This window comes from Entelurus aequoreus, linkage group LG06 (assembly GCF_033978785.1).
Source record: "Entelurus aequoreus isolate RoL-2023_Sb linkage group LG06, RoL_Eaeq_v1.1, whole genome shotgun sequence".
Taxonomy (NCBI): Eukaryota; Metazoa; Chordata; class Actinopteri; order Syngnathiformes; family Syngnathidae; genus Entelurus; species Entelurus aequoreus.
In genome coordinates this window covers 81,577,608-81,596,986 of record NC_084736.1, presented here as the reverse complement: position 1 = coordinate 81,596,986, position 19,379 = coordinate 81,577,608, and the positions used below count along the sequence as shown (strand labels likewise).

At 39.7% G+C, this 19,379-nt stretch overlaps 1 protein-coding gene across 1 annotated transcript in view; it reads left to right on the top strand.

Annotated features, from left to right (window-relative positions):
* The window catches only part of chfr (checkpoint with forkhead and ring finger domains, E3 ubiquitin protein ligase), a 33,903-nt gene that overhangs the window by 10,123 nt on the left and 4,401 nt on the right, over positions 1 to 19,379 (top strand). The window contains exons 4-17 of the mRNA XM_062051653.1: positions 369 to 478; positions 571 to 630; positions 707 to 871; positions 4,516 to 4,593; positions 4,795 to 4,912; positions 5,001 to 5,155; positions 5,285 to 5,447; positions 8,714 to 8,922; positions 10,200 to 10,304; positions 13,221 to 13,304; positions 13,394 to 13,464; positions 14,973 to 15,060; positions 15,130 to 15,237; positions 15,623 to 15,695. Of these exons, the coding sequence (XP_061907637.1) occupies positions 369 to 478; positions 571 to 630; positions 707 to 871; positions 4,516 to 4,593; positions 4,795 to 4,912; positions 5,001 to 5,155; positions 5,285 to 5,447; positions 8,714 to 8,922; positions 10,200 to 10,304; positions 13,221 to 13,304; positions 13,394 to 13,464; positions 14,973 to 15,060; positions 15,130 to 15,237; positions 15,623 to 15,695 (1,587 nt within the window). The remainder of the gene's footprint in view (positions 1 to 368; positions 479 to 570; positions 631 to 706; positions 872 to 4,515; positions 4,594 to 4,794; positions 4,913 to 5,000; positions 5,156 to 5,284; positions 5,448 to 8,713; positions 8,923 to 10,199; positions 10,305 to 13,220; positions 13,305 to 13,393; positions 13,465 to 14,972; positions 15,061 to 15,129; positions 15,238 to 15,622; positions 15,696 to 19,379) is intronic.

The window sequence follows — 19,379 nt, the reverse complement described above, 5'->3', positions numbered from 1 at the left end:
CGTTACTGTTTTACACTGGATGTTTACATTGTCACTTTAAAGACAAGCAACTGTAGGGTTTTTTTCATATTTGCTTGAAACAGTGGATGTCCCTGCACAATTATTTGCACTAAAAATACCTGTTTGTAGTAATGAATATGTGTAGAACATTTTAGTATTATATTTGTGTTCCTTTACAGTAAGTGTGTTTATCCTAAACATTGCTGCCACCTCATTTTACACACTATAACTTTTTAAGTCTTTTTTGGGAAGAGAATGTATACCACAATAATATCATACCGTGAGATTTTGATACCATTATAGCGCTAACTTTTTGCCAATTTATCTTGTTCAATAATATGTCCAAATGTTTGTTGTCTTGCATTTAGCACCAATGGCACAGTGATCAACATGGCTAAACTGGTCAAGAAACAAACTCACTTGCTTCAAAATGGCGACGTGATCTACTTTGTATACAGGAAAAATGAGCCCGAACAAAGTAAGTGTTATGCATTCATGCACACGTTTTTTTTAGTACTTGATTATTCTTCTTGAGTATCTTATGTTCATTTTTTTTGCTTATTCTTTCAGATATTGCCTATGTTTACCACTCAATCCAAACAGAGCAGGAGATTTCACAGGATAGCTTGGGTATGCACTTAGAGTCCTGGTGTAAGATGTTGCAGTCTCAATGCACAGCTGGAAGTAACCATCTACTTTGATTCAGACATGCCAGCCCACAGTCCTGTTCCTGTCGCCTCCTCCGAGATGATGCTTTCTGTGGAGCCTGTCATGCTCTCAAAGGCCCCTCTGGATCTCACTCAGGAAGAACCTCAGCCGTCCACCTCGACTTCACATATCTGTATTCAACAACCTTTCACACCAAACTCAGGTGGGTTCTGTTGTAGAATTACTTGGGACGGTATAGCTCGGTTGGTAGAGCGGCCGTGCCAGCAACTTGAGGGTTGCAGGTTCGATCCCCGCTTCCGCCATCCTAGTCACTGCCGTTGTGTCCTTGGGCAAGACACTTTACCCACCTGCTCCCAGTGCCACCCACACTGGTTTAAATGTAACTTAGATATTGGGTTTCACAATGTAAAGCGCTTTGAGTCACTTGAGAAAAAGCGCTATATAAATGTAATTCACTTCACTTCACTACTTAAAGAGTAGGAATCGTTAAAAAGTAAATTCATGTTCTGTGAGGTTATCTGAGTTAATGCAGAAAAGTGTCCATTTGCAAGATATACTAGTAATACATTATAATATTCATTTCACATTTTTATTCAAGAAATGTAGCCTTATTTCATTAAGTCTCATTAAGTGGCATACCTGAAGACACTCCTCAGTAGGGAGTTATACTGAGTACTTTTAGGTACCGGTGCCTAATTAAGTCAGTCCAAGCGGACCGTTAAAATTTTGGACTAATGCTACTGCTATCTTTACTTATTTTTATCCAACTGATCGTCGTATTTATAACACACGCAGTGTTTCCCACACATTCATTTATTTGTGGCGGCCCGCCACGAAATAATTGTCTGCCACAAATTTAAAAAAAAATAAAATAATTTGTTTTATTATTATTTTTATTTATTTTTGTCCTGTCCAGCTTCTCAGGCAAATCATATAGTTGATGTAGATGCCCATATAGGCTGTTCAGATTTACTTTACAAAAGAGAAGTGTAGGATACTTCTCTTGTTGCCTTATTTGTATTTGACCACTACTGTTTTCTGTTTATTTGTTACTGACTGTGGCAGGACACCTCTGCCTCTGTTTCACTTTATGTTGCTGGTAAATAATATGGTTGTAGTAGTAGGCTAAAGTTAAATTATTTAGTATGCACTAATTAAAGGGGCAGAGCTTTAAGAGACATTTTAGCTTTTATGTTTTAGATATACTTTTTGTAAGAACCACAATTAATAAATATATTTCAGTGAATAACTTATTGTTCAAATCTGTATATAAATATGTACATAAAGTGTTGTAATTAAATTGTAAAATGGATGGATGGATGGACGTTTAAAACAAAACTGTTATTATTAATTAGTAAGTATACATTTTTTGAGCCTTTTTAGAGAAAATCATATCATTGTAGTAAATTATGCAAATTACTCGATGGTGTCATGGTGGCCACGCTCATAGCCACGTCCCCACCGCCACAGGTATCTTGGCAGTTTATGGGAAACACTGACATGTGCGCTGTCATATTCACTCAAGTGCTGCTGCAAAGCATAAAAAAAGACATAGCGGAACAGCCAATCGGAATCAAACTTTTAACGTCCCGATTCCGGTTCGACGGTGCGTAAAGTAATCATAGATTTATGTTAGATCTACTATGGACTGGACTCTCACAATATTACGTTGTGGCTTGTGCAGCCCTTTGAGACACTCGTGATTTAGGGCTATATAAGTAAACATTGATTGATTGATTAATCATAATAAAATGAATAAATAAAGGACAAAATTAACGAAGCGACCATACATCGAGACATTGGTCGCACACAGAGACATATTTGGCTTGATGTAAACATTCGTAGACCGAAAATAACACAAATAGAGGCATTTGTGAATCGAGGTTCCACTGTACATGATAGCTCTCTCTTATGAATATAAAATCTATCATTGGACCTGATGCACCTGCAAATATTTTTACTTTTCTTGTATCTTAAACCCTGTATAAATGTGAGTAAACTGATGATGATAATAATAATAATAAAGAACGTTGCAGATTTAATAGTGTGCTTAGGCCCTAATAAAATCCATAAATGACGTTGTATTTGTAAATAAGAAATCATTTTTATTATAATCCTAAAACAGGATTTAAACTGATAAACAAATTAAGTGCACAATGTTGTTGCAAAATTTAATTGTGTACAATTGAAGTTGTTTTGTGTTTTTGTTTCCATATGTTTCAAACACAACCTGTACAAATGAGTACTGTTTTAACCTCTTAAGGCCCAAGCTGTTTGTTTACATGCTTTTTTTATTTCTCTTTGCTAATTAGAATAAAAACTAAGAATCATCTTTTGATATGATGTACTTAGTCCATAAGTACACACACGTGTACTTCATGTTTAGTGACATGCTAATTCTTATTTTTACACTTTTTTCCCCAAATTCCATTGTATGTTATACTCTTGTGACACCACCAGATGACAGTATAAGTGTCCACATAAGCGGCCATAAGACCCCAATTCAGTAGTGTACACAATTTTGGAAATAAGAGCTAAAAGGTGCTGTCCACGCATGTGGCCACTAAGCCTTTAGAGGTAAACAGTAATACTAGGGGAGTAACGGTACGTGCATTTGTATTGCACCGTTTCGGTACGGGGGTTTCGGTTCGGTTCGGAGGTGTACCGAACGAGTTTCCACACGAACATATTAAGTAGCCGCCTCCGCTTCCTTCTGCCTCTGTTTCTGTCAGTATTCTACACAGCAATCAGCAGTGCGTATTTAGAGCGCATGCGCAGAGTGCTTAGCGTTTAGCAGGTAAGCATCAGGCAGCGGACTCTCCCCAAATTATAATAAACACCTCCCAGTCAACTACTAGTAACATCACTATGAGTCCGTTGACCTTCTAGAAATATAAAAGGCAGCTCAGTCCTGGCTTGAGGTGAAGGCTTACTCGCTTTTAGCGTAACGTTAGCTCATTTTGCGGTGTGTGTGTGTGTGTGTGTGTTACGGACAGCAAAGCTGTCTGTCTGTTATTTCACTTGACCTTTTTCTGTGTTGATTGAGCTGTGTTGAAGCAGCAAAAAAGGACATTATGTTAAATGAAGAGTTTCTGTCTCTGATAGTTGATATAATAATGTAAGTGCATCATTAAGCCTACATGAACTCCATGGTGTTCAGGGATGAATAGTCTCTCCTATTGCTATTGTACCATTTTTTCAGCTATAGTTACATTAATCATTAGTAATGTAGCAGCCTAGTTTTGAAACCAGGGTCCCTGCTATCACATGTTGATAAAAATATAGCATTTACATAAAAAATCAACGTGCAGGCTTCCCAAATGCTGTAATAAATTAAGCAAGATGAGTTGACTTGAAACTGTTTAATGTTGCACTTTTTATAGGTAGAAGAAAAGTTTTGTCATTTTATTTAATCTGAGCAACAACTTGAGGCAGTTTAATGTTGATTAACGTGGGCAGAATTATTATAGTGTTCCCAATGTTAAAAGGATAAAGCCATTGTTTACAAATTTGGTAAATAAATAACCAAAAAATTTATATTTTGTTTTTTTTTCACTGTACCTAAAATGAACCGAACCGTGACCTCTAAACCGAGGTATGTACCGAACCGAAATTTTTGTGTACCGTTACACCCCTAAGTAATACATTTTTTAAAAAATTCCCCAAACAATGACTTTGGCTGGTGAGGGTTTACTTGGCTAAAAAGGGAAGACATCTATAAGAGGTTCTTTACTGCACTGTGTTTATTTACTAAAATCATTTTAATTGCATTCATTTCTTATTAAATGCTGTTTTTTAAGTGACTACAGCACAAGTTTTAAATTGCCAATTTTGCTGCCCCAACAGGCCAAATCAGAGACGAGGCCCTAACACGAGAGAAAGCGCTCGACAATGTGGAGCCGGAATGCAAGAGAAGGAAAACTGGTGTGTTTATTCATTGATCACATTTGTGTTAAATCCATCTACCTTGCACTTCCATATGTTTCCCCAAACACACTTCAGACCTGACCACATACACCTATGTATGTTAAAAGATAATAAGTACTGGAAGCAAGTGACCATTCTTACGTTTTACAAAACTGCATGGCCCACATAAGGTTCTAGTATCGTCGCTTGTATTCCCAGACAAAGACGCTGTATCACACGCCTCAAGCACAGCGGTTGTGGAGGATGCAAAGAGAGACAAGATGGAGGAATCTCTCACTTGTATTATTTGCCAGGACCTCCTGCATGACTGTGTCAGGTGGGACCCTAAACAAACCAAGGTTGATTTTGCACGCTTAAAAACCACTTAGTAGTATTTATGATTCATACTTCCCTCCGTCTGTTAGCTTGCAACCCTGCATGCACACATTCTGTGCTGCCTGCTACTCGGGGTGGATGGAGCGCTCTTCTCTTTGTCCTACGTGCCGCTGCCCCGTGGATAGGATCCGCAAGAACCACATCCTTAACAACCTGGTGGAGGCCTACCTCATCCAGCACCCGGGTTAGTGGAAATACACTTTTTAGTTGTGTTATCGTCCTCATCCAAAGAGGTGTCTACATTAATGTGAGTAGGTATTTTATAATTGTGTCATGAAATATGAATAAAGAGTGTGTGTGTCTTTTTTAATAGAGAAGTGTCGCAGTGACGAGGACCTGAAGAGCATGGACAGCCGCAACAAGATCACTCAGGACATGTTGCAACCAAAAGTTGAGCGTTGTTTTTCTGATGAGGAGGGCAGTTCAGATTACCTTTTTGAGCTCTCTGACAATGACAGCGACAACTCGGACATTAGGTAAAAGGTTTAATGGGTATTTTAGAAAAGTTTTTTTAATTGCAAATAGGGATGTCCGATAATGGCTTTTTGCCGATATCCGATATTCCGATATTGTCCAACTCTTTAATTACCGATACCGATATCAACCGATATATGCAGTCGTGGAATTAACACATTATTATGCCTAATTTGGACAACCAGGTATGGTGAAGATAAGGTACTTTAAAAAAAAAAAATTAATAAAATAAAATAAGATAAATAAATTAAAAACATTTTCTTGAATAAAAAAGAAAGTAAAACAATATAAAAACAGTTACATTGAAACTAGTAATTAATGAAAATTAGTAAAAAATTAACTGTTAAAGGTTAGTACTATTAGTGGACCAGCAGCACGCACAATCATGTGTGCTTACGGACTGTATCCCTTGCAGACTATATTGATATATATTGATATATAATGTAGGAACCAGAATATTAATAACAGAAAGAAACAACCCTTTTGTGTGAATGAGTGTAAAAAAAAAAAAAAAAAACGATACCGATAATAAAAAAAAAACGATACCGATAATTTCCGATATTACATTTTAACGCATTTATCGGCCGATAATATCGGCAGGCCGATATTATCGGACATCTCTAATTGCAAATGATCTCTTAATTTAAATGAATGAATATTATGAATTATTCTCCATGAAAATTAGGTAACCAGTAGGGTTGTATGGTATACCGGTACTAATAAAGTACAGCAGTATGAATGAATTAAAAACAATACCATACTGCTAGAGATGTCCGATAATATCGGACTGCCGATATTATCGGCCGATAAATGCTTTAAAATGTAATATCGGAAATTATAGGTATCTGTTTCAAAAAGTAAAATTAATAACTTTTTAAAACGCCGCTGTACAGAGCGGTACATATCCGGTAAAACATGGACGTAGGGCATACTTGCCAACCCTCCCGATTTTCCCGGGAGACTCACGAATTTCAGTGCCCTTCCCGAAAATCTCCCGGGGCAATGATTCTCCCGAATTTCTCCTGATTTCCACCCGGACAACAATATTGTGGGCGTGCCTTGAAGGCACTGTCTTAGCATCCTCTACAACCTGTCGTCACGTCCGCTTTTCTCCATACAAACTGCGTGCCGGCCCAGTCACATAATATATGCGGCTTTTACACACACAAAAGTGAATGGAAGGCATACTTGGTCAACAGCCATACAGGTCACACTGAGGGTAGCCGTATAAACAACTTTGACACTGTTACAAATATGCGCCACACTGAGAACCCACACCAAACAAGAATGACAAACACATTTCGGGAGAACATCCGCACCGTAACACAACAGAAACATAACAGAACAAATATCCAGAACCCCTTGCAGCACTAACTCTTCCGGGACGCTACAATATACACCCCCGCTACCCCTTACCCCGCCCACCTCAACCTCCTCATGCTCTCTCAGGGAGAGCATTTCCCAAATTCCAAGCTGCTGTTTTGAGGCATGTTAAAAAAATAATGCACTTTGTGACTTCAATAGTAAATATAGCAGTGCCATGTTGGCATTTTTTTCTATAACTTGTGTTGATTTATTTTTGGAAAACCTTGTTACATTGTTTAATGCATCCAGCGAGGCATCACAACAAAATTAGGCATAATAATGTGTCAATTCCACGACTGTATATATCGTATCGGTTGATATCGGAATCGGTAATTAAGAGTTGGACAATATCGAAATATCGGATATCGGCAAAAAAGCCATTATCGGACATCTTTAATTGTTTTTAGTATTTACTAATAATTGTATTTGTCTTAAAGCACAGACCAAGAGTGTTTGATCCCCCAGGTTCGATCCCCGCTTTCGTCATCCTAGTCACTGCCGTTGTGTTCTTGGGCAAGATACTTTACCCACTTGCTCCCAGTGCCACCCACACTGGTTTAAATGTAACTTAGATTATGGGTTTTACTATGTAAAAGTGCTTTGAGTAACTAGAGAAAAGCACTGTATGAATATAATTCACTTCACTAATACTTATTCCTATTCTAACCTAATCCTGGACTATATGTAATATATACAATTGTAAATTGTTCTATGAGTGTAATAAGAAAAGCCCAATGCGTTTTAAAGCCTTTTTATTTTTATTTTAATCTTCTAAAAGTGTTCTTTGAGTGCAATAAGAACCATATGTCTAATGTATCATAAGATTTATTTGTTAAAATTAAGCCTGAAATGACATTTTTTGTGGTCCCCTTTATTCTGAAAAGTATCAAAATATGGTATCGGAAGAACCCTTACAAACACCAGCATGGGGAGACACAAATACAGTGTGTCATTCTAGTGTTAACTGGACTTTCTTCTCAGTATTGTTGTTCATATTTGCTTATGGACCTGGTTTCCAGATACTAAATTGTACCTATTCATAATATATTCTAACTGATAAAATCACAATAAAAACAACTCAAGTGTACATTTGAAGACATTACGACTTTGGGCAAATAAATAAAGTAACAGAAGTTACAGCTTGACAGATGTATTTAGAACTACCGTAATTTCCAGACTATAAGCCGCACCAGCTAAATTTAGGGGAAAATACAGATTGCTCCATATATAAGCCGCACCCGACTATAAGCCGCAGGGTTTTGATGTGTAATTACCGTAGTATATAGGGGTTCCTGCTACCACGGAGGGGATTGTCGGGACAGAGATGACTGTTTGGGAACGCAAAGCGTCCCATTTATTAACAATAAATCTTTCAATCATTCAATCAAACTTTCACATCTTTGACATGGCGAACAATATTCATGCAGAGTACAAATAATACAACGGTACAAAGTGCTCGCCTGCACGTTATCAAAATAAGCAGCCTACCGGTATATGAAAAGTCAGTCTTTAATCATTGTGTCATCGTCTTCCTCCTGCGTACTAAAACCACCGAAATCCTCTTCGTCGGTGTCGGAGAAGAACAGGCCGTATATAAGCCGCACCGTTGTATAAGCCGCAGGGACCAGAACGAGGGGAAAAAGTAGCGGCTTATAGTCTGGAAATTACGGTAAATGTAATGGTTGTAAATATTACTTTTCATCAGTGGCGGTTTTAGCTATGGGCCACGTGGGCTAAGGATAGTATCGTCTAGGGTGCACCACAGGGATGGGGGGCCGGGGGGATTCATATTTATGGGTTAAAAATGGACAAAACCACTCCAACCTAGAACAGCCACTGCTTCTCATACACTGTGGAGAACGATTATTAAAATGTTTTTATGTTTTTGCTGGTTTTTCCCTAGTCAGCCTCTGGTGATGTGCAGACAGTGTCCTGGCTACAGGAAGGAGCTCAATCAGATGCTGTTTGCGACAGGCTCAAACTACTGGGTTCCGGTTCTGCCAGCACCATCATCTATGCCTCCTCTTCCACCTCCATTCAAACTAAACACCAATGAAGGTTCTGCAAAGCCTAAAGGGGAAGAGCCCTCAACATCTTCGGACAGCCTACCAGGTAACTATTAACTAAGATGGGAAAAAAACTACCAAGCTAACAGTTTAGTGTTTAATTCAAATATGGAGCTATCTGCTTTCTGCTAAATTGTCAGGTTATTTTACTGCTTTTCTCTCCGGCACTCATCGAGGGTGGACGCTCCCCTTCCCTCTCCCTTATCTCTCCTGCTTGCTTCTTTGTCTTGTCTTGTCTTAACTTTCTTGTTGCCTCTTTTTGCACTGCTCTCCAAATCTAAACTTTGGAACTATTTAACTGGCCTCAACGAAATTGACGAGATCTTGGGTTTGGGGGAACCTGCTTGTCGTGACGGAGCGGTTGTTGCTGGACACACGACGGACTCTTGGGAGAAGAAGGAGTGCCGCGTGCCTGGCGACCCTTTTCTGTCGAGGACGTGAAGATGTCTACCTATTCGGAATTATGACAACAGGACATCTGCTGATTGGAGTAAGCGTTGCTCTGGTGTGTCGAAAAATTGGAAGTTGCTGGCAGTCTTCAAACTACCCCAAAGCTTCCACAAATGATTGGAGGATGCGGGAAGAACTGTGGACACTCTTGTGATTTGGATAACATTGGACTGTCTGCCCCGCAGGATGAATTTGAGGACCAGTCATAGACAATTTAGAGTGAAAAGCACATTTTATTTTCACTCGCATACAAAACATTCTAACTTGGATTGTTTCCCTGGCTTCGAGACTCTCCCGAAGGACAGTGCAGCAAAGACACAACAAACTCCCTTCTTGTCTCTCATGGACACACACCTGTTGTTGTTGTTGACTTTGGACTAGCGACTGCACAAGATCAAGGCCGCGGAACAGAGACACACTGCAGGCTTACACACACACATGCATCCAAAAATATATACACCACACATACACACCCCAATGCCCTCGGCGCAAATCCCATAGTGGTGATGAAAGGATGGTCAGCGCCTGAGAGCTGCGGCCTACCACCATGACCCCGCACTCCCTCCCCTCTGTTGCTAGATATCTCGAGATGTACGTTGTAATATGTATGTGTGCTTTGCTATGGAGGTTTTTTCCCACTCCAGACTAGGCCCCCTTAGGAGCCCAGTCTAGATTGTATTTTTTTTACTCATCCTTCCCCAGCGTTTTACCTTTTTCCCCATCTTTTACGGGGCGCCTTGTGGCGACCCATCAGCGTTCCTGTTCTGTAACCCTGTACACTGTTTGTTTGTCTAATCTTGAACGGGTTTGTGCTGAAAACAAAGTTTCGTTGTACTTGTGCAATGACAATAAAGACCTATCTATCTATTGCAGATTCTCAGGAGTACCGCTGCCCTCCTCAAGGCTGCCATCTTATCTGCACCTGCTGTTTGCAGCCGATGCCTGACAGACGGGCCGAGCTGGTCAGTCAGCAGCAATGTGAGTGTGTCAACTTCATTTCAAAAAGCAAGGGTTTCCCCTCCATGTAATTGATGGTTGCGGCCTGCCACAGCAAAATAAAAGCCGCCACACCTTTACATGAAAACTAATCTAAGTAATTTTATGTACCGATGGATATAAATAGTGCCTATTATTTGCCCACTATTGACAAGTGATGCACCGAAAAAAGACTGATTATCGAAACAGTACTGCCAAAACAGGATGATGTGATGACGTAACCAAGACGTGCACGGTTGTCTGGAGCGGGAGCAGCATGTCTGCGATGTGGATGTACTTAAATATATCCGAGGTATACCCAGTGGAGCTTTTTGTGACGTCAGGCCTGCTTTAGGTCTCGCTGTTCATCGCAGACATCAAGCGACACAAGTACAGAGTCTCTAAACATGAGTACAGTCTCAAACAGTGGCAATTGCTCTAAGAATGCAAAGGAAGCTCAGCTTCCCCTAAAATATAAAAAAGTGGTCACACAGCAAAAAGTCAGTGTTCAAAAACAAAAAATACAAAAATTAGGGGTATTTTATTTGAACTAAGCAAAATTATCTGCCAATAGAACAAGAAAATTTGGCTTGTCAAGACTTTCCAAAACATGTCAAATTAGCTAGCCTCAATGAACCCAAAAATACCTTAAAATAAGTATATTCACACTAATAACAGCTGTACTACTATATGAGTACGTATTGTTTCATTGAAAATAAAACTGCAAAGTCCATTTGGCTGTCATCTGTTTTAATATGAGACACAATTGTGTCAAAGTCATGATTTTTTTTACATGCTTGAAATAAGAAATGATTACTTTAAAAAAGTAGTTTTATACTTGTGAGTGTTGATGACACAGTTTTGCAACAGTTGATATTCTAGTTTCAAGCATGTTTTACTCAATATAGGTCATCAAATCTCAGCAACAAGCTGTAATATCTTACTGAGATCATTTAGGACCAAAACCCTTAAAACAAGTAAAACACTCTAACATAAAATCTTATGTATGGCCGCGCAAGTACCGGTATGTCCATAACACACCCAGCCGAGTCCCACAGGGAGGGGGGATAAAAGTTGTAAAAGTCGGCAAAAATCCCAAAAATTTTCAAAATACCTACCCAGGTTCGAGTCCCACAAGTCCCGCCGCTGGCCGGGATGCCCAAAGTGTCCAAAACGCGCCCAGCAAAGTCCCACGGGAAGGCAGGGAGAAAAGTGAGAAAAGTCGGTAAAATGTTCAAAAATCACACCCGGGTTCGAGTGCCACAAGTCTTAAGACTTATGGCACTCCATGTGGGACGACCTAGAGTCATGTGAGTGCCTTTTGACCAATCATTGAGATTGCCTGAAAACGGGTTGGTCATACTCTCTCCATACACGACTCTGATGGATGTGTATGTTCTCGTCTTGAGAACTGTGTGGGCATTAAGGGCGCCGGTTCCGGTCGTACCTAACCGACAGGAGTTTTTGTGTAAAAATAGACAGTTTTATGTCTTCCACAGCTCCTTTACCACATGGGGTTCCCCAGGGCTCAATCCTTGTCCCAATCTTATTTGCGCTTTACCTTCTCCCCCTTGGTTCTATTTTTAGGAAGTACGATATTGCATTTCATTTTTATGCCGATGATTGCCAGATTTATTTTCCCATGGCACAAAATAACACGGTTCAACGTCTTATTGACTGCCTGCACGACATCAAAGCCTGGCTTTCAGCTAACTTCCTGAGCCTAAATGAAGACAAAACAGAAGTTATATTGTTCGGTCCAAGTCGCTCCCCATCCCCCAACGTTGACCTCGGCACTCTGACCCCGTATCTCAGCGACTGCGTCACAAACCTGGGGGTAAAGTTCGACTCAGATTTTAAATTCGAAAAACAAATCAGCAGCGTCGTACAAAAAAGCTTTTATCAATTACGCCAAATAGCGAAAGTGAAACCGCTTCTATCAGGACATGATCTCGAGAAATTAATCCACACCTTTATCTCGACTCGTTTAGACTACTGCAATGCCCTGTATGTAGGCATTAGCCGGGCCTCCCTCGCCCGCCTGCAGCTCGTGCAGAACTCTGTTGCTCGTCTGCTAACACAGACCCGCAGACGTGAGCACATCACCCCTATATTAGCGTCCCTTCACTGGCTCCCTGTGCGTTACCGAATCAATTTTAAACTCCTTTTATTTGTTTTTAAATGTCTAAACAACCTCGCGCCAACATATCTTTCCGACCTCCTTCAGCCTTACTGCCCCACCCGATCCCTAAGATCAGCCGATCAGCTGCTACTGACGGTCCCGGACACAAGGCTGAAGCTTAGAGGTGACAGAGCTTTCGCCGCTGCTGCTCCCAAGCTCTGGAACGACCTACCTCTTAGTGATAGACAAGCCTCCTCTCTTCCTGTTTTTAAATCTCTCTTAAAAACATACTTTTATTCCATGGCTTTTAACACTGAGTGATATCCATCCTGCAATGGCGCCCCATAATACACCTGCTGTGAACCTGTTTTTATGTTTTTATATTTTATTTATTTATTTTTTATCGTGTTCTGTTTGTGTTGTGTTGTGTTTGCTCGGTTCTCGTATTATCTTTTAACCTGCCCATTGTACAGCACTTTGGCTACCCCTGTGGTACATTTTAAATGTGCTTTATAAATAAAGTTGATTTGATTTGATTTGATGTGCTCCAGCACCTAGATGTGAATATTAAAAGTTAGTGTGTCTGTCCGCCTTCCAGCCGGGTGCAGCGAGGATAGACTGCCGTACTTTATTCATCAGAAGAATTGTACAGACTATTTTGCATGAATTTGAACTTGATTTTACTGGGCGTTTTACTGTTTATAGCCACTGTGTATGTGTAGTAATATCATTTGAGTATAGTATTGTGAATTTGCTGTGCTGCATAGCCACCGCCGCATGATGTTGTATTTTGACAGGTATGCAGTGCCAGCGTTCTTTCTGTCACATTTATTGGGGATGTCCGAGGATTGGCTGTCAAGGCTGCCTGGCTCGATTCAGTGGTATGTATGTTGTTGACAATATATCAATGTAACAATCGGCAACATGCCGTTTGACGGTTCAGAAGTAATGCCCGCTTATTTTCTTGCAGAGCTTAACCTGACTGACAAATGTCTGGACGGTGTGCTGAACAACAATAACTACGAATCAGAGATCCTCAAGGTAACGTTTATTTGTATTAACAGTTTTAAATTTCCTTGTTCTTAATCACAAGACTGTTTCCCATATACTCATTTGGGATTCTGTGAAATTAGCTTGTTGTTCCAACACCGGCCAGCTCTTTGTAACACCTAATGAGTACCTGGGGCTTCATGTAACTAGAGTTGCATGGCGTTCCTACTAAAAATAGATGTACTTTGAAATCCAGAAAAGTACCTAACTCAGTAAGAATTCAGATGTATTAAAGTGTCCTTTGGATGGCAAGAGGCGGGGAGCGAACCTGCAACCCTCAGGTTTCTGACACGGCAGTTCTACCCACTACGCCATGCCGCATTGGCGAAAAAGTTAATATTGTGTTCTTGCCTCAATCTTTTTGACATTGTTGAAATCAAATGTAGTGGAAAAATGCAAACAACCACCTCTGAATGTCGCCAAAGTATCCACAGCCTGTAGAATTGTACGTACCATTAAGTTGCCGTGAAGCAGCGCAATCTTGATACATCTATGCCTTGTGCATAAGCAAGCTTGTTACATGAGGCCCCTGGTCTGCAGGGCCGCCTCTGGCTAAATAGGGGGCCCTAAGCAAAATTAAAATTTGAGGCCCCCTACATTCCCTCATTCCAAAAAAAAAATTCACTAAATTGTCTATTCATGCTGAATGATTTATATAATTTTTTAATAACATTTTAATTTAATTTCCTGCATGTTTTGTACTTAAACAAATTCATGGGAAATAAATCGTTACCAAAAAACATGTTTTAGTGCAAAATAACAAATTCAAAATGTCTGCTCGCGGAAAAACAAAAATCCTAATCTACGATTTGACTCCCTCGAATGGCCTTGACGCTGCAACAATAGGAGCAGGCTGTTCTGACAGCATCCCCCCCAAGGACTCCTCAATGATGGACACTTTTGACCTCCCTCTCTCCTCCTCCTGGAGTCAAACTTTTGCTTGCATGCAGAACGGCCCCACGCCTATGGACACTACATCAACACACCCACGACAATGGGCATAAACACACACACACACCCTCCCCCACCCCAGGCCTTCACCACCATTTGATTCCCCTTCGGGGTGATGGACGGCTGGCAGCGCTTCATAGCAGCAGTCGACCTCCAGGGTCCCAATTCAACACAGTTAACACGTACATTTGCACTCTTTCTAAAATTTTACCGACCCGATTTGGATCTCATAGGACTGTTAATCAGCCTGACAAAAAATGTATGTGCACTAACGGGAACAATGAGTTTTTCCTGTGAAATATGCCATTATATTCTAGTCAGGGACTGAGCAGGATGTGGCTAGGATTTTTTTAGAGGTTATGTTGCATATAAAGCGCCCTGTCATTTATTGATTGACATTGTATATGCACTTTTTGATGCAAATCGGAGGAGGAGCAGGAGGAAGGGATCCCCCTTATAGTCAGTACTTACAGGCTCTTTCAGGACTGATGTTGTAGAATAATGCTGGGATAAAATCTGCATCTGCTTTGTTTGTATCCTTCCACCAGAACTACTTGTCTTCCAGAGGGAAGACCTGGATGGATCTGCTCAAGGAGGCTGTTCATGACATAGAACAGGGGAAGTATTGCCTTTCAGGTGAGCCCTTGAAACATTATTTTTATGTTAAGTAAAGTCACCACATTGTGTGTTGTCCCGTCTTCTCAGATCGTCGTATCTCTGCCAATTCCGTCCTGTGTGTGTGTTGTGGCCTGATGGTCTTCAAGGAGCTGGCCTACAAGTACAGACAGAATATCCCTGCGTCCGATCTACCAGGTCAGATGGGCCAAAGTACTTGTTGTAGTGCGGTCTCTGTTTAGACAGGTCACATAAAAATTAGATAGAAGATATGAACTGACATCATTTCAATATTAAAAGATACTAGCAGATGCGGAAGGCCTGCCATTGACAATGGTGGTTAATATACAATATTAAGCTTAGTTTTAATCTCAAACTGATTAGATGGAGAGTAGTCAGTGTACAGCTTGGAACTCTAACTGTATACAACTCAACTCACAGCCCTTTTATGTGTTTGTAAAGATGTTTTCCGCCTACACTACTTTGTTACCTTGACAATGTGATTATACTTTTGTCTTTACTACTAAAATTTGAATTCCACAGGTGCTAATATATAATATAATATATCTGGTTCCCCTCCTAGCTGCAGTATTGTCTCGTCCCGACTGCTACTGGGGACGCAACTGTCGTACACAGGTGAAGGCCCACCATGCAACGTAAGTCTTTCATATACAATTTGACGTCACCTTTCTGCATTTATTAAATGGATGCATATATTTTTGTTTAGATAGATAGATAGATAGATAGTACTTTATTGATTCCTTCAGGAGAGTTAGCCTCCAGATCTGCAGCAAATACATTTTTTAAGGGCAAAGCAAAACATTTTCAAGATGGTTAATGCCACAAATGCAATGTGACTAAGAAGAAAAAAAGCTTTATAATTTGACTGAATTTTTTTTTTCTTGTGCAATATTAATATAAAATATAGGAAAACATAGAGTTAAGTAGAGCTATATAAACTATTTTAATGTTTTGTCATCTTCCTCTCATCAAAACTGCAAACAAAATGGGATAAAAGAATGCAATTTTTACTTGGGATGACATGAATAAAGGTATTAATTCATTACTTTTAAAAAAGGCTTAAAAACCCTTCTTTTTAAAAAAGCTATTTTTTTAGATATATGTGTGCTAGTTCTAACTATTAGACTGTTCTAGTTTTTTTGTTTTTTTTTAATGCACTGTAGCACTTTGAGGTTGTTTGCTCAATGTAAAGTGCTTTTACAAATAAAATCTATTATTATTATTAGAGATGTCCGATAATGGCTTTTTTGCCGATATTCCGATATTGTCCAACTCTTAATTACCGATTCCGATATCAAGCGATACCGATATATACAGTGGTGGAATTAACGCATTATTATGCCTAATTTTGTTGTGATGCCCCGCTGGATGCATTAAACAATGTAACAAGGTTTTCCAAAATAAATCAACTCAAGTTATGGAAAAAAAATGCCAACATGGCACTGCCATATTTATTATTGAAGTCACAAAGTGCATTCTTTTTTTTAACATGCCTCAAAACAGCAGCTTGGAATTTGGGACATGCTTTCCCTGAGAGAGCATGAGGAGGTTGAGGTGGGCGGGGTTGAGGTGGGGGGTAGGGAGTAGCGAGGGGTGTATATTGTAGCGTCTCGGAAGAGTTAGTGCTGCAAGGGGTTCTGGGTAATTGTTCTGTTGTGTTACGGTGCGGATGTTCTCCCGAAATGTGTTTGTCATTCTTGTTTGAGGTGGGTTCACAGTGTGGCGCATATTTGTAACAGTGTTAAAGTTTTTTATACAGTCACCCTCAGTGTGACCTGTATGGCTGTTGACCAAGTATGCTTTGCATTCACTTGGGTGTGTGAAAAGCCATAGATATTATGTGACTGGGCCGGCACGCAAAGGCAGTGCCTTTAAGGTTTATTGGCGCTCTGTACTTCTCCCTATGTCCGTGTACTATTCCGTACAGCGGCATTTTAAACTGATACTGATCATTTCCGATATTACATTTTAAAGCATTTATCGGCCGATAATATCGGCAGTCGATATTATCGGACATCTCTAATTATTACTATTATTATTATTATTATTATTAAAAGTAGGGCTGTCAAAGTGAGCAGCACAAATGCGATTAACAATTGTCGCATTCATTATGTACAGTCATGGCCAAAAATATTGGCACCCCTGCATTTCTGTCAGATAATGCACCACTTCTCCCAGAAAATTGTTGAAATTACAAATACTTTGGTATTTACATGTTTATTTCTTTTGTTTGCATTGGAACACAAAAAAAACCCACAAAAAGCCAAATCTGACATTATTTTACACTCCAAAAATGGACTGGACAAAATTATTGGCATCTTTTCAAAAGTTTAAGAAATAGTTGTATTCTAAGCATTTGATGCTCTTTTATTTTGTAATTTAACTCACCTGTAGCAAGTAACAGGTGCTGGCAATATAGAAATCACACTTGCAGCCTGTTAAAATGTAGAAAAGTTTACTCGACCTTTGTGTCGTGCGTACCACACTGAGCATGGAGACAAGAAGGAAGTGCAAATAACTCTGAAGATTTGAGAAGCCAAGATTGTGGAAAAGCATGGACAATCTCAAGGCTACAAGTCCATCTCAAGAGATTTAAATGTTACTGTGTCATCAAGAAGTTTAAAGCCCCTGGCACTGTAGCTAACCTCCCTGGACATGGACGGAAGAGAAAAATTGATGAAAGACTGCAACAAAGGATTGTTTGAATTGTGGATAAAGAACCTCGATCCACTTCAAGAAATGCAGGGGTGCCCATATTTTTGGCCATGACTGTATAACTGCAGATAAATCGATCATTTGTTATGCTCCTTTACCTTAACCATGGATGGTTACCTGAAAGGCTGTTCAGTTTGTTGTATGGTGATCAGATCAATGCATACCTCGGTGCAAAGATGAACCTCTAAAGCACTGGTTCTTAACCTGGGTTCGGTGAGTCGGCCTCAGGGGTTCGGCGGAGCCTCCGCCGCGGAGGTCAAGACACACCCGACTCATCGTGTAAATAAAAACTTCTCCCTATCGGCGTATTATGGAAACCCCCAAACAATGTTCCCTCTAATTTTCCATTTGCGTGAGCAAACGCAAAAACTTCTTGAGCATTCAGTGGAGCACATGCATGTGAGCGACGTCAGACGTGCACACTAAGGCCACACCTGTCCCAAACCTGACTAAATAACAAGTTAAATGTTTTATTATCATAATCAAATGACAGCAGTCATTTCCATATTTTCTAATATAAGTGTTTTGGCCCACTTACAATGACAATAACAAAAAATATTGTTTTTCATGAGCTGTGTACTAGTATTGTATGTCTGGGTGGAGGTCCTGCTTTGGAAATAATTTGTACCCCTTTCAGATATCGCATTTAGTTCCCACTAAAACATTCACATGTTGCACAATGAGATGTAAACATGGGATCATGTGTACATTCCTTTAACTTTCTGTTTGTAAAAAAATATATTGATTAGTATTTCTTTAATATAATAACATCATTTCATGATTCATATTTATAAATTAAGATTAAATTAAGAAAAAAATCATGTTTTTCTCCAAAGAAGGGTTCGGTGAATGCGCATATGAAACTGGTGGGGTTCGGTACCTCCAACAAGGTTAAGAACCACTGCTTAAAGGCTTAGTGGCCACATGCGTGGACAGCACCTTTTAGCTCTTTTTTCCAAAATTGTGTACACTACTGAATTGGGGTCTTATGGCCGCTTATGTGGACACTTATACTGCCATCTGGTGGTGTCAGGAGAGTATAACATACAATGGAATTTGGGGGGAAAAAAGTGTAAAAATAAGAATTAGCATGTCAATAAAACATGAAGTACACGTTTGTTACTTATGGACTTAAGTACATCATATCAAAAGATGATTCTTAGTTTTTATTCTAATTAGGGTCCAATAAGCCCAAATAGCAAAGAGAAATTTTAAAAAAAGCATGTAAACAAACAGCTTGGGCCTTAAGAGGTCATATTTCACTTCAAAATACATCCTGACAGAACTTTAAATTCAACTGTTTGAGCAAAAAAAAGTGCATTAAAGTGACAAAATATGACAAAAGTTACTATGAATTATGCAAGCAAGTAATTTACTGCAATTAATCACGATTAATCAAAATGCAGAAGTGTAATTCAGTTAAGGATTAATGATTTCGATGTCAACAACTGGTTTACTACATGCTATTAATGTATTTTACCGCTAGATGGAGCCATTGTCGCAATGTGTCTTTGTCATGTGGACAAGCCAGGACAAGTCCCCTGCCTGTGGGTTCATCTGTCCTGGCTAAACATGATCCATCAGAGGGTGTGTACTTATTTCTG